The sequence below is a fragment of the Mytilus trossulus genome, chromosome 2 (assembly GCF_036588685.1).
Source record: "Mytilus trossulus isolate FHL-02 chromosome 2, PNRI_Mtr1.1.1.hap1, whole genome shotgun sequence".
Lineage (NCBI taxonomy): Eukaryota > Metazoa > Mollusca > Bivalvia > Mytilida > Mytilidae > Mytilus > Mytilus trossulus.
This window is the reverse complement of record NC_086374.1, coordinates 48,285,325-48,300,716: the sequence shown is the minus strand read 5'-3', so window position 1 is coordinate 48,300,716 and position 15,392 is coordinate 48,285,325. Positions and strand designations below refer to the sequence as shown.

The window sequence follows — 15,392 nt, the reverse complement described above, 5'->3', positions numbered from 1 at the left end:
ACATGTATGTAAATGCTCGAAAGCTTGTAGATATAAGGATTATCAAAACGTTGATATCACTAACGATGATGACGAATATGATGGAAATGATGATAATTATAATTCGGTAGATGCAGGTGACCAAACTGATGATGATTCTATGGATTGACCTTCTGCGTAACCTTAAAATGTAGTGATTCGGTTGTTAAAAAAAAATAAAAATATAGATATCTAGAAACTCTGACAGTTTTGTGTGTTTTAATATGTTAGTTATCTCAAGAATGTGATGTATAAATTTGTGACAGAATCGTGCATTTCTGGTTGTCTATGTTTGTGTCTGTCGTTGATTCTATGTTTTTGTTTCTTACCTTTAACTGGGTTTTTTTCAACAGCCTTTACATTGTAGTTACATTATGATTTATGTTTCAATATAAAAAATATACCATTTTATTAAGAAAGTTAATACTGTTGCTTCTTTTCATTCAAAATAATGAATTTTGGAAATTGCCCTCCCCCTTTTTTCTTGGTCCTTTACGATTTAAATTAATTGAAAATCAGCCTGCGTTTTAATAAGATATGATTTGTTCTATTTAATAAAAAGAATAGTACTGAATTATTGGTTATTTTTACATTTTTCTGTAAATATGTGCAAAACAAATTTTTTGATATACCCTTAAAGGAGCACTAGCTACGATATATATAAAAAAATAAAGTATATATTTTTTTAGATTAATCATTAATTAAATTGGAATAATGAAATAATAATTTGCTTTTAGCAATCAATTTGCTTTAATTTTGTTGAAATAAGCGATTATACATAGTTTTTGACTGATTCACTTGCAAGTTAAAACGTCATCATCATTCGAACCGGTATTCATGTGAACTTAACTTAACCCCCTAGCTAGAGACTGACAACGCATGCATTGTACGTGAACTGGTTATTTAAAGAAAAAAAATGTCAACAATGAAAGTGAAACTACGGTAAATCATTTGATTACTAATTCGATCCACATAAATCATTTCTTATACGGTTAAAAACAATGAGTAACTTATATTTTTAATCTATAAATTCAAATCAAACAGACCTATAAAAATCCAATTGCACGTGCTGGTTTAACCTATTCGTATCTTTATTTGTGTTTACATCGCTTATATGGTCATCTGAGGTCAAATCGATAGTTAATTAGATGGCGTCTGGATTTAAATACACACGAAACGAACCTACATATCATCTACCCCATGCTCTGTAAACTGTTTATTTTAAACGTTTGATAGATTGGATAAATGTTTTACATTGTTATTAATCAAATTTGAGAATTTGAGTCAAATTGGTGACCATGAATTTGACAGCTAGTGCCCCTTTAAATAAGACCTCTTTTAACCCCTTTTGGACACTTTTTCAAAAGTCTAACACCTCTTAAAATATTCATCATATATTACTCTTTAAATTAATATAAAAAAATTGCGGTACCCTGGGGTGTAACACAGAATTGAAATTTTGCCCTACCACCTGATGGACTAATAGTATTGTCTAATTTATATACAACAAAGTTAACCTATATGAGCATTTTGTGTTATTTGCAATCTTTTCTTGTTCAAATTTAAAAATCAACATTTCACCTTATGTTTGGGCTAAAAAAGAGATGAGGCACAGGAAAGAATGTAAGTTCATAACTGTTTCTTTTCTTTCTCTCTCTCTCTTGTGTTATCAACAAAGATAACTTCATGGCATTATTTACTTTTCAAAGAATTGATGTTTTTAAGCATGTCATGTTTTAAGCATGTCATATCTATAAGGCTATGCAGTTCACAATTATACATTTCACCACTCGTAAATGGTAAAATCAAAATATTATTGGTAAAAATAATGTGAGGCTCAAGCTGGAAGAGATGTACTTGGTCCAAAACTCAAGATTCAATCTGACAATTTTTCTGTTTTGTGAGATAGGTGTATGTCTTTTTTCTGTCGAAGTAATCAGAAACAAATATTGATATAATTTCAGAGGATCCTTTGAATCTTGTGCAGAATATTATAGCAGATTTAGATCTTTCATCGGTGACACCAATGAGGAAAATGTCAGGGTGAGTGTAGAATGTAGTTCTTTGTAATAAATTGTATGTGTTTCAGTAGCAATATCACCAAATCATAATACTTCACATCTGATTGCATACTAAAAGGGGTTGAATTTGACAGTTGTAGGAAATTAATCCTACATTTCATCACACTAAAAAAGCGTTTGGTCATATACATATATCTTGGGTGTTTCAAAGCACCTGGAACTGTGTTTTGCTTTCAAATTTCATATTGCAACCTGATTAATCAGGATATTTAAGAAAGCATTTTTGAGAAATATAGAATCACATTACCATGCAGGTAAAAGGCCCTGGGGACAAAACTTTGGAATAACTTTCATCATGTAGGTCAAGGCAAAACACTTTCAACACCAAAATTATTGATTGACTGATTGGTGGTTGCTTTATGCTGTATCAGCACAAAAAGGCTATTTCGCCATAATATACCAAAATTAGCAATATATATGTTTATCGCTATTTTGTGCATTTTTCCTTTGACCCTTTTTTGTGATAATTTTCATATCATGCTTCTCGCTTGAGATGGAAAAATTATCGCTAGAAACTAAGGAGGCCACGTGGCCTTGCTAACGAAATTGACATTGAAATTGACAAAGTTGTCATAGGTAAAATAGCGATAAACAGATTATCATTGGTCATCTCAACTCAATTGCTTTTCTCACTTTTGCTGTACCAGCTCAAGTGAGAAAATCAATCTCGTTGAGACAATCAACGATAATCTATAAGTATATATATATATATATATATCTGACTGCATTCTTACAAGAAGAAGCTTATATTGATTTTTTTTAAACTTAATTTCAGATGTCTTCATTCAGTTGAACTGGTGATCAGTAAATTAAGTCATAGGATGGAAGACTACCTTGACTCCTTGCTGAAGATTTTGTTAGGTGTCCTGTCAACATCAATGACCTGTCTTGAACGTAGAGATGACATGTCACCAACGGTTGTGTCACTTCTAAAGAACATAAGAAATATGGGCATTAGCACAATAACACAGGTAAGTAGGTACCTTTTTGTAATTCATAGATTTTTGGGTCAAAATCGAAATTTTTGAGAAATTTATACACTCCGCCATAAGTTAAGCACCACCCATATTTTTATCAATAAGAAATTTTCAAATCCAAAAATTCAATATTTTTGAATAAGAGTTAATCGTGTTGACATTGGTTAAATAAAATGTAAATATTGTGCAGTATAAACAAAATAAAAGTTAGGTTTTTTTATGCTTTCTGATGTATGAAGGGATCTTTCAATTTTACGTTAAAACAACAAGTTAAAATCCCTATAAAATGTTTTAATTTGTTGATCATTTTCATTAATTTCAAATAATGATACAGTTTTGAACTTTTTGGAAGACAATCAAGTATACATTTACTGTCAATATTGGTTCATATAGTCAATATCGTGTATAGCTTCCGCGCTTCCGGTAGAGATTCAATACACGTCTCCTCATTCCTTGCACAAGTCGTCGTAGCCTATACTGTGGAAATCTCAGCCATTCCTGTACCAAAGCGACCCTCAATTCTGGTATTATTGCACATTTTGGTTGTCTCTGGTTAGGTTTACGGCCGATAAAGTTCCATACATGTATAATTGGGTTCATGTCAGGTGACATGACCGGCCAAGGTAAAGTGTCAATTGATTCCGACGTCAGGTATGCGTTGACAAGTCGTGCGCGATGAGGTCTCGCATTGTCATCTTGAAAGACCGGTATATCAGCTAACGCGTGATTGTCAAAATGAGGCGATACCATGGTGTTCAGGATGTCATTCCAGTACCTTTGTCCATTCAGGGTACCGTGAAGAACATGCATATCAAGCTTACAGTCATGGGAAAAACATCCCCATACTGTTACACCGCCCCCACCGAAAGCTGTTGTACCAAGAATGTTATTGGCCCGATATGCGGTGTATCTTTCCCTCCAAACAAGTGTTTTGCCGTCGACGGGCTTCAGCAAAAAAAGACTTTCATCGGACCAGTGAATTCTTCTCCAGCCTCGTAAAGTCCATCGGGGATGGTTCTTAGCCCGCTGTTGTCTTGCTCTACGGTGTTTTAAAGTTAATTTCGGGCGCTTTATTGGCCTCCGAGTCCTTAGACGGAAACTATGCAACCTACGTATCACAGTCCGCACACTTACTCTACCCCCAATAGGCCAAAGTCTACGAAGCTGATCAGCAGACGAGAAAGGTTTCAATCTTGCTTGCCGGGAAAGATTTCTGTCTTCTCTGGGAGTAGTTTTACGTGGTCTGCCTGCTCTAGGGCGGTCTTCAGCTGACCCTGTCTGTCGGTATCTCTGCACAAGCCTGATAATCACAGTGTGGTTAACACCAAAATGGACCGCTATTGTACGGCAACTTAGACCTGTATTTGCCATACCTACAACTTGCCAGCGTTTCGCAAAACTCAGTTTTCGTCTTGCCATCTTTAAAGTTTGATATTAATGGCTAATTCAAGTGCGAAATGCACCTGCTAAAATCATTTGTGTTTAGTCAAAAACAGTAACGCGAAAAACACACAAGACCGGTTGTTAAAACTGGTTTTGAACAATCAAAATGTAATCGATTGACATTTTATCTGTATCCAAAAGTTACCTTTTGTTTACAGGTTTAATATATAGTATTTCTTTTATAAAAAAAAATAATTAAGAAAATAATTATTTCGAAATTAAATTGGGTGGTGCTTAACTTATGGCGGAGTGTATATATTGATAAAGCAAGTGTTGACTAATAAGCTAAAAAAAGTTGGGAGAAATCTGAAAGGCATAGCTGGATGACTTTTGACTGTTATAAATCTTTTGCATTATCTTTTATCCAATTATGATTTTTTTTTCTGCATCAATTTATTTTATTTTTTTACATAATGGGTTAATATCAATTTCTAGAGTAAAAAGATATAAGAAGATGTGGTATGAGTGCCAATGAGACAACTCTCCATCCAAGTCAAATTGGAAATGTAGATTGTATTACATGTAGTGTAATTTTAAATCTTTTTTTATTTCTTAAAACTTCTTTGTTTTTTCAGAGCCAATACTTATAGATGTTAAGATGTATCATTATATTTTTGCTGTTACTTCTGGATTATTTATTTGTTGTTTTTTTAACAGGTAAAAAATATATTGAGTTAGGAACCAATATAATGTTTATTGACATGAATAGAACAAACAATTCTATCTTTTACTTACAGTTCTTTGAGGAATTTATTAATTACAAGTTTACAGAAAGAGAAATAGAGGCAGTCTTCACAGTTGCTGTATGGCCACAAGTAAGTTGTACCCTTTTATAGAATGTTTTCATTTCACATATAATTTCGGGAATTATCTTAATGTGAGAATGAAAGGACATGCAGGTGAAGGTAATACTACAACCTTAAAACATAAGTGTACCAAAATAGACATTTAAAGGTCAAGGTCAACATCTATTCAACTGCAATATAACAATTCAAAGGCCTTGAAAAGAGGAAGGTTTTTCTCTTCAAGATATATTCTTATCACTTTTGCTTTTTAAAAAAGTCAGCTGATTCGAATGATATATGTAAGCATAAACAAATTATTGATTATAATATTGAAAACATTGATGGATTTAACCTTTTACAATTTACCACTGTTTTGGCCATATCTTTGTTCCAATCACAATTTACCACTGTTTGTGGCCATATCTTTGTTCCAATCACAATTTACCGCTGTTTTTGGCCATATCTTTGTTCCAATCACAATTTACCGCTGTTTTTGGCCATATCTTTGTTCCAATCACAATTTACCACTGTTTTTTGCCATATCTTTAATCCCATCCCAATTTACCACTGTTATAGACATATCTGTAATCCCATATATCCATAATCACTATATGATTTCAGTTATCTAAGTTAACTTATGAAGGAATACATCAACCTACTCCATTGATGAAGCTGTTTAATCTATGGTCCCAGCATAGCAGGTAAATATAATTGTCAATTAAGTTCGCATTTTCCTTACACTATCCACCAGAGACCAAATGACATAGATGTAAATAAACTCATCATGGATACCAGGATTAGATTTTATATATACGCCAGATGCTTGTTTCATCTACAAAAGACTCAACAGTGACGCACCAACCCCAAAAAGTTAAAAAGGCCAAAAAAAGTACGAAGTTGAAGAGCATTGAGAACCAAAATTCAGAAAAGTTTTGCCAAATACAGCTAAGATCTAACATCTAAAAGTCTCTGTATGGCATTAAACTATGAGCATAGATAGCTATGATAGTCCTATGACAAATGTAAGAGACAACAAACCACCTGATTTATGTATAAACCTATATACTAAAACAAAGATGATGGACAGTAACAAACAACAACCACTGAATTATGTATAAACCTATATACTAAAACAAAGATGATGGACAGTAACAAACAACAACCACTGATTTATGTATAAACCTATATACTAAAACAAAGATGATGGACAGTAACAAACAACAACCACTGAATTATGTATAAACCTATATACTAAAACAAAGATGATGGACAGTAACAAACAACAACCACTGAATTATGTATAAACCTATATACTAAAACAAAGATGATGGACAGTAACAAACAACAACCACTGAATTATGTATAAACCTATATACTAAAACAAAGATGATGGACAGTAACAAACAACAACCACTGAATTATGTATAAACCTATATACTAAAACAAAGATGATGGACAGTAACAAACAACAACCACTGAATTATGTATAAACCTATATACTAAAACAAAGATGATGGACAGTAACAAACAACAACCACTGAATTATGTATAAACCTATATACTAAAACAAAGATGATGGACAGTAACAAACAACAACCACTGAATTATGTATAAACCTATATACTAAAACAAAGATGATGGACAGTAACAAACAACAACCACTGAATTATGTATAAACCTATATACTAAAACAAAGATGATGGACAGTAACAAACAACAACCACTGAATTATGTATAAACCTATATACTAAAACAAAGATGATGGACAGTAACAAACAACAACCACTGATTTATGTATAAACCTATATACTAAAACAAAGATGATGGACAGTAACAAACAACAACCACTGAATTATGTATAAACCTATATACTAAAACAAAGATGATGGACAGTAACAAACAACAACCACTGAATTATGTGCTCCTGCCTTGGGCGAGTCATACACAGAATTTGATGGTTTAACTTAGTTTGTGAGCACTCTATTCTTCCCTCACTGGGACAGTGGTGTAACAGCACAATACAAGAACAAACTGTAAACTCTTAACTACTGTAAATTCAGAAATTATTGGGTGCATTTATTATTGCAATTTTAATTTTTACGATTTTGGGGGAAATCCTGATCAAATAATATAAAATATTTTAAAATGTGAGTTTAGATTATTGCATTTACAACTCTGTCGCAATTTTCGCAATAATAAAAACATTGCAATAATTTCTGAATTTAACGTATTCATTTTTAGAGGTTCTTTTATGTACTGGCATAGTATTATTAGGATTGGTATTTGTTGTTTGCTTTATGTTGAATAGAAAATTGCAATGAGTATTCAGGGCAGTGTATTCATGATATGATTGATTTCTGCATATAAACTAACAAAAAGTTGTCATAGAGATCTATCTATATAAATGTGTGGGGGGGGGGGGGGGAGGGAATCCCAATTTTGTACAATGTTGTTTTGTTATTTTTCTGTGTTTTTTGTTGTTAACAATTTGTGTTTAAGATGGGGGGCAAATAAAAATTAACTTCATCAAGTATTAGATTATTTCATGGCCTTGTACATTGCATTTTAATGAACATTAAAATGGTTACATAGTTTAAATTTCTTATTAAAAATTATTTCTGTGTTGTAATTGTCCATTTTTCAATTATCACAATAACAAATGCTTGCAATAATTTCTGGAATTTACAGTATACTAAATCAGAAAATGTAGATCTGTCAATACAATAGTTTTTTATCTGCTTTTATTTGTTACAATACATGTATAATAAAAGTTTCCATTTGATATTTTAGATATTATTTACTGTTGGTGAAACTAAAGGGAGATGACAACACAAACTTTCCTCTGGTTAATATTTTCAAATTACTGAATGAACAGGAAGCCAGCTTTGATATAAAACAATATATTGTACAGATTGTGTATAATCTTCTAGTTTCCGAGGAGGATACACCACCATTGGATGTAGGATCTTGTTTCTATGGCAACCTAAAGCAAGATACTCAAGGTAATGATACAAAATCGTTTATAAAATATTTTGTTGTGTTTTATTTTTAGACAAACTTCAAAATAATAATGTATCATCAAAAATGTAATTTATAGTATAATCTTAAGGAAAGAGAGGAATTTAGATATACCTTGAACCATAGATAATTCTATGACTCTTTTATTTCATTCATCTTTTAGATGAAGTACATTTAGGAATGAAGTTACTGGTTCCACATGTTCCAGCAATTCTGTCACACATACAGAGCACAGTGGTAGGAGTGAAACTTAAAGATAAGCATTTAACTAAAGAACTGGAGATATTGTCAAGGTCAGTTTAAAGGTTATATATTGTAACTATAGACAGATTAGACAGATGTACACCTGAATCTATGTTATGCTAGATGTACACCTGAATCTATGTTAAACTAGATGTACACCTAAATCTATGTTATGCTGGATGTACACCTGAATCTATGTTATGCTGGATGTACACCTGAATCTATGTTATGCTGGATGTACACCTGAATCTATGTTATGCTGGATGTACACCTGAATATGTTATGCTAGATGTACACCTGAATCTATGTTATGCTACAAGGTTGCAGAGGGTAATGTTTTTGACTTGCTCGTATGTCTGACATCTGGATCCTTTGCAATTATAACTAAACTTTACTTTTATCAAAACCTTAGTTGGCTAAACTATGAAAGTCTGAAAATAGACAAAAGAAACAAATTAAGAGGGGGATGAAAAGATAAACATTAACTCATGTTCTAGTGTCGTGTTTTCTTTTTTGTTATTCTCAACTTAAAAATCAAAATGAATAACACAATAACAAACCTGAAATGCAAATTTTTTTGTCACATGTCTATATGAAATGCTGAAATGCAAAAAAACATTATGTACCTGTATAGGTCAACTTTATATGTACTTTTTCTGAATTCCAATTTTTTTTCACTCGATTGACTTATGTAAGAATTCTACAATCAACTCTTCTTTCTGATTTTTGCCATTTTCAGAATTTTTGTTCTTATCTTTATGATGTCATGGCAAAGTGTTTTATCAGAAATAAGATTACAATGATTTTTATTGTTATAGGTTAAGTGAGTTTGTAACTGACCAATCACAGTGTTCGACACTAGTAACATTGTTATTACCTTTCCTGAGTGAAGGACTATTCAGATCACAGGTTAGTATTTTATATGATATGTTTTGTCCAATTATAGTATGTTTTCTCGATTTTGGAAAATCATATTTTATTATTTATCAAGATTACTATTATATAAATAATGCATAGCTGAGAGGGTAATATAGCAGGTTGTTAACCCATGAAAACATTGTTAATGTTGTCAAGTGATAACAATCTGCTTTATCACCCTCTCAGCTATGTGTTATTTTATTTACTGTACTTAATTTCATTTTCCTTTAAACTGTTGATTCTTTATTGGTCTGCAGAAGAGAAGACTTCTTAAAAAATTATCACCCTCTTAGCCATGTAATAGTTATAGATTATTTATGTTTTTTTAAACGAGATGCATTTTCTCATTCTCATCTCATCGAAGGGCGGAGCCCTGAGATGAGATTAGAATGAGAAAATGCATCGAGGTTAAAAAACCAAAAATAATCTATTTATCGCTATTATTTGTATTTTCGAATATCACTTAATTTAAATTTCAGTAAAAAAAAAACGATAATAATGCATTTTCTTTTGTGGTACTATTTTTTTTGGCGGAGGCTTATTTGATATAAATATGTAGTCGCTCAGGTAGTTCATTCATTTGAGAAAAAGATATCTCATCTGACCATCCCGCGTGTTCAAATATGGCAAAGACCATTTTCACTGTTGATAAGCTGTAATTTGATGTTTCTACGTATCAAAATGAAGCGAACGGTTGAATATATAATGTATTTTCAAAGCAGACGAAGAAATATACATGCATGAAGAAATGTACATGCAGACAGACCTACGATGATTTGTCTAATTGAAGTAGACATATGTAAAAAAGGACATTTTTTATTTGTTAAAAACATGATTTGATTACTTTTATTACCTTCCAATAAATTATTTAACGGCGAAATTCACGGTAAAATATTAAAAAGGGAAATCATCTTGTGTTGTTGACATTTCAGCGCGCAGTCATCACATTACATTTTTTGTATAGTTCCGGCTAATCTTTTCTGATTGGCCAACACTCTAGCGCATGAATTACATTAATACGCTGTTGCTAAGGACCTTAGAAACAAGCGAAAATTTTCATTCTCACTCTACACGAGTGATATGAAAATTATCACAAAAAAACATCAAAGGAAAAATACAGATAATAGCGATAAAGTAAATTATCACCCTTGTATTAACCAATTAACTTCATCAATTAGGTTATGCTTAGCTTTCAGTTTGTTTGGTTTATAAGGTATTGCCAAATTCATTATTATAGCTGGCCAAAGTAGTATCTAAATGGAGATAATTTTAATTGTACTGTATGTTTTTATTTTTTGTTTCAAAAATTCCCAAATGAAAAATGGTTCAACTATTTGTTAACCAAGTTGTTGTATCGAGCATAAACTCCATTGATTTATTTCTCCATGGAGGAAATGAATAATTTTTTTTAGCAATTTTGTCTCTTGGCAATATTTTGGAAAGAATGAGATACCAAATTGAAATGTCTTATGTACAAATGTAAATGAGTATATAATGAAATGATGTAAGTACAATACTTTTGTTGTGTTTCTGAGTTGAGATTTGTTCTTCAGACTCATAAAGGTGTTGGGAAAATATGATACATGTGATTTCCTCTCTTTATTAATTGAAAAAATGTATTATGTGACTTTAAATTCTCCCTCACCCTGCTCGTCCGAATTTAAAACATTTAATCTCTAATTCAATAGGCTATAAACAAGACAAACACTGATATAGGATTAGTTGCTCGCAGTAACATCTTATTTTCTCTTGCGATACAATATTTTATTTTACTTAATTGTACATATTTCTTCAATCGAAACATTATATAAACACATGACATATAACATTGTTCCTCTTTCGCATCGTTTCTTTTCCCCCGGCTAATGCCTCCAACGCCTGTACATACAATAAACATAGCAGCAACTGCACATATACCTATGTGACCAACTTCAATCCGACATAACTGCGAGCACCTTCGATACTAATACATTTAAATCCCAAACTTTATATAGTACCTTTAAACCCCACCCATAAAAACCGCCAAAACTTTCCTCGTGCCTCCTGCACCTAACATCAAACTTATAAATAGTACATACTGTTACAAAACCAGTTTCCGAACTAGTTATACTAGTTCCCATCTGTAAATATTAACTACAAATAGCAAACGGGAAAATCCCTATTTCAAACGAAATAAAATACATTTATTAATTGAAAACATTTTCATAATATTTCAGAAGATAGAAAATGATATTTTGAAGAGTGTTAGAAATCTGCTGAAAATAGTTGATAATAAACAGGATTTTTTCAGGTAATTATACACACAATATAGATATGATGTGATGAGGTATGGTTGCGCCAATAAGAATGAAGTGATATCATAGTAAGCATGTATAGACACCAAATACATCCTTCAATAATGAGAAAAACTTTGTGATCTGCTATAAAAGGTCCACCCATTAAAAATGTGAAACAATTCAAGTGAGAAAACTAAATGCCTAATTTATAACAAAACCAAATATGACACATAAACCAATGACTTGGAATAGACATTTAAAGAATGTTGGGAAAGGAAATGGGAAGTATTTCAAAGAGAAAACAACCCAATCATAGAGCAGACAACAGCAGAAGGCCACCAATGGGTCTTCAAAGAATGTTTTATCTGTTTTCTGAATTTAAATATTGAGTCCTACTACTATCATGACAATGAAGGAATTAGCAATTTTTTTTTATGGTTTGAAATTTTATATAAGTGTTTAATTTTTAAAAAAAGTCAATTATATAGTTTAAAATGTGATATAAATGTGTTTTAAGCCAGTAAAGCAAATATAGATGGTCAATTGTTGGGTGTTTTTTTTTCAGATCTATATGTAAGCTGTGTGGACACATACAGAGTCGTCATGGAAGAACATTAGTTTGTAGCATATTAGAGGTAAACATTGAAGGTGTCAATTTGTAACTGCTCCACAATTTTCACCTATACTGTAGATATTTACAGAATAAGATTGCATTCATTCTGTTCCTCCGTCTGTTTGTTGAACAAATATTTCTGTCACACTTTTCACAAGTTCTTGTGAACAGAATGACTTCATATTTGATCAGTATATATATTGAACACAACACTTCTTCTTTGTTTATAAGTCTACTCATCAAGATTTGGTTTCACAAAAAAAACTTACGACTAAGAGTGATGGTAAGTATACTGAATTGTTCATGACATACTATCAATCTTAGGGTAAGTATTTTTTGTGAATCTGAAATATTTCATTTCTTCTCAGGTACTGCTAAAGAATGGTTAGCACTTTGATAGTTATAAGTTGTAACATGTAAGCTGTTTTCTGATCTGTCAGACAACTCCTTCCTGTTTCCTGAATATTTACCGATAGTTTGGATTCTTTAATACCATGCTCAATGAACATATTTTTCTAGTATTATGTACTGAACTGAATGACTTCATACTTGGTCTACAGCACTTTTTCATTTCTATCAGACACCTACATCCTGTTTGCAAATACTTCAAAATCTCTCAATTACTGTCGACCAGAATAGCAAATTCAATACTAAAAAAAATTCCATAACATTATAAACTGTATTTCAGGTGATAAGCTCTGGTGATGAAAACTTGGAAAAGATTGCATCAGTGGTAACTGAGGTTTGTATTCATAAATAGAGGTTAGGAGAGTAAGTCATAGATTTTAACTGGTGGTAATCCTCACTGAACATAAATAGAGGTTAGGAGAGTGAGTCATAGATTTTAACTGGAGGTAATCCTCACTGAACATAAATAGAGGTTAGGAGAGTAAGTCATAGATTTTAACTGGTGGTAATCCTCACTGAACATAAATAGAGGTTAGGAGAGTGAGTCATAGATTTTAACTGGTGGTAATCCTCACTGAACATAAATAGAGGTTAGGAGAGTGAGTCATAGATTTTAACTGGAGGTAATCCTCACTGAACATAAATAGAGGTTAGGAGAGTGAGTCATAGATTTTGAATAGTGGTAATCCTCACTGAACATAAATAGAGGTTAGGAGAGTGAGTCATAGATTTTAACTGGTGGTAATCCTCACTGAACATAAATAGAGGTTAGGAGAGTAAGTCATAGATTTTAACTGGTGGTAATCCTCACTGAACAGAAATAGAGGTTAGGAGAGTGAGTCATAGATTTTAACTGGAGGTAATCCTCACTGAACATAAATAGAGGTTAGGAGAGTAAGTCATAGATTTTAACTGGTGGTAATCCTCACTGAACATAAATAGAGGTTAGGAGAGTGAGTCATAGATTTTAACTGGTGGTAATCCTCACTGAACATAAATAGAGGTTAGGAGAGTGAGTCATAGATTTTAACTGGAGGTAATCCTCACTGAACATAAATAGAGGTTAGGAGAGTAAGTCATAGATTTTAACTGGTGGTAATCCTCACTGAACATAAATAGAGGTTAGGAGAGTGAGTCATAGATTTTAACTGGTGGTAATCCTCACTGAACATAAATAGAGGTTAGGAGAGTGAGTAATAGATTTTAACTGGTGGTAATCCTCACTGAACAGAAATAGAGGTTAGGAGAGTGAGTCATAGATTTTAACTGGGGTAATCCTCACTGAACAGAAATAGAGGTTAGGAGAGTGAGTCATAGATTTTAACTGGTGGTAATCCTCACTGAACATAAATAGAGGTTAGGAGAGTAAGTCATAGATTTTAACTGGTGGTAATCCTCACTGAACATAAATAGAGGTTAGGAGAGTAAGTCATAGATTTTAACTGGTGGTAATCCTCACTGAACATAAATAGAGGTTAGGAGAGTGAGGCATAGATTTTAAATAGTGGTAATCCTCACTGAACATAAATAGAGGTTAGGAGAGTGAGTCATAGATTTTAACTGGTGGTAATCCTCACTGAACAGAAATAGAGGTTAGGAGAGTAAGTCATAGATTTTAACTGGTGGTAATCCTCACTGAACATAAATAGAGGTTAGGAGAGTGAGTCATAGATTTTAACTGGTGGTAATCCTCACTGAACAGAAATAGAGGTTAGGAGAGTAAGTCATAGATTTTAACTGGTGGTAATCCTCACTGAACATAAATAGAGGTTAGGAGAGTGAGTCATAGATTTTAACTGGTGGTAATCCTCACTGAACAGAAATAGAGGTTCGGAGAGTAAGTCATAGATTTTTAAACGGTGTTAATCCTCACTGAACAGAAAAAGAATTAAGCAAAATCCTATTATTCCATTAAAAATGTGAATTTATTTAGTCCTGGGGTTAAAGTAAAAAAACTTTGCTCAGTGCTCGAAGCTCAAAAATAGTGCACAAAACATGAAATCCAGCATTTTAATTTGTTGATTTTCGAGTACAAGTACAATAAACTGACTCGAAAGTTTTATGACGGTTATAAAATTTTCAAGCAAGATTTTTGTACTCAGACTCGAGAATTAACCTATCAAAATATAGGATTTTGTGTTTCGAGCATGATTTTTGTGCTCCAAGCACTGAGCAACGTTTCATGCCTTCAAGGCCTGGTGTAAATGACATACCTTACCTGATCATGTTATAACATGTATTGTGTAGAAGCTTTGTCATTTGATATTACAAATAAAAGTTAGATAGGACACATGTTTAATATAGCTTTCAGTACTTTTAAGATAAAATTAAGATTAAAATACTTATAAGATCTCAAATGTAAGGTTTGTAATGATATGGGTTCATGTGTGGTTAATATTATATAAGATCTCAAATGATAAAAAGATATTGCAGATCTATTCTATGACTCAATTCATGGTTATTTATTTTGTTAACACCCACACATTTCACGCTTATTTAAGCATATTAATATCAATTTGAGAAATACTGCAGATTCATTGATATTTTTTGGATACCAATTTCCGTGGGTACAGTGGAACCAGGAATTTAAGTTTTCTAAAGGAATACATGCA

At 32.2% G+C, this 15,392-nt stretch overlaps 1 protein-coding gene across 2 annotated transcripts in view; it reads left to right on the top strand.

Moving 5' to 3' along the window:
- Positions 1 to 15,392, top strand: part of LOC134707448 (small subunit processome component 20 homolog) — an 81,156-nt gene that overhangs the window by 37,312 nt on the left and 28,452 nt on the right. For both annotated transcript variants that reach the window (XM_063567193.1, XM_063567194.1), the window contains 10 exons: positions 1,983 to 2,061; positions 2,875 to 3,070; positions 5,257 to 5,334; positions 5,926 to 6,005; positions 8,095 to 8,306; positions 8,486 to 8,615; positions 9,384 to 9,474; positions 11,700 to 11,773; positions 12,325 to 12,394; positions 13,061 to 13,114. In XM_063567193.1, coding sequence (XP_063423263.1) covers positions 1,983 to 2,061; positions 2,875 to 3,070; positions 5,257 to 5,334; positions 5,926 to 6,005; positions 8,095 to 8,306; positions 8,486 to 8,615; positions 9,384 to 9,474; positions 11,700 to 11,773; positions 12,325 to 12,394; positions 13,061 to 13,114 — 1,064 coding nt within the window. The remainder of the gene's footprint in view (positions 1 to 1,982; positions 2,062 to 2,874; positions 3,071 to 5,256; positions 5,335 to 5,925; positions 6,006 to 8,094; positions 8,307 to 8,485; positions 8,616 to 9,383; positions 9,475 to 11,699; positions 11,774 to 12,324; positions 12,395 to 13,060; positions 13,115 to 15,392) is intronic.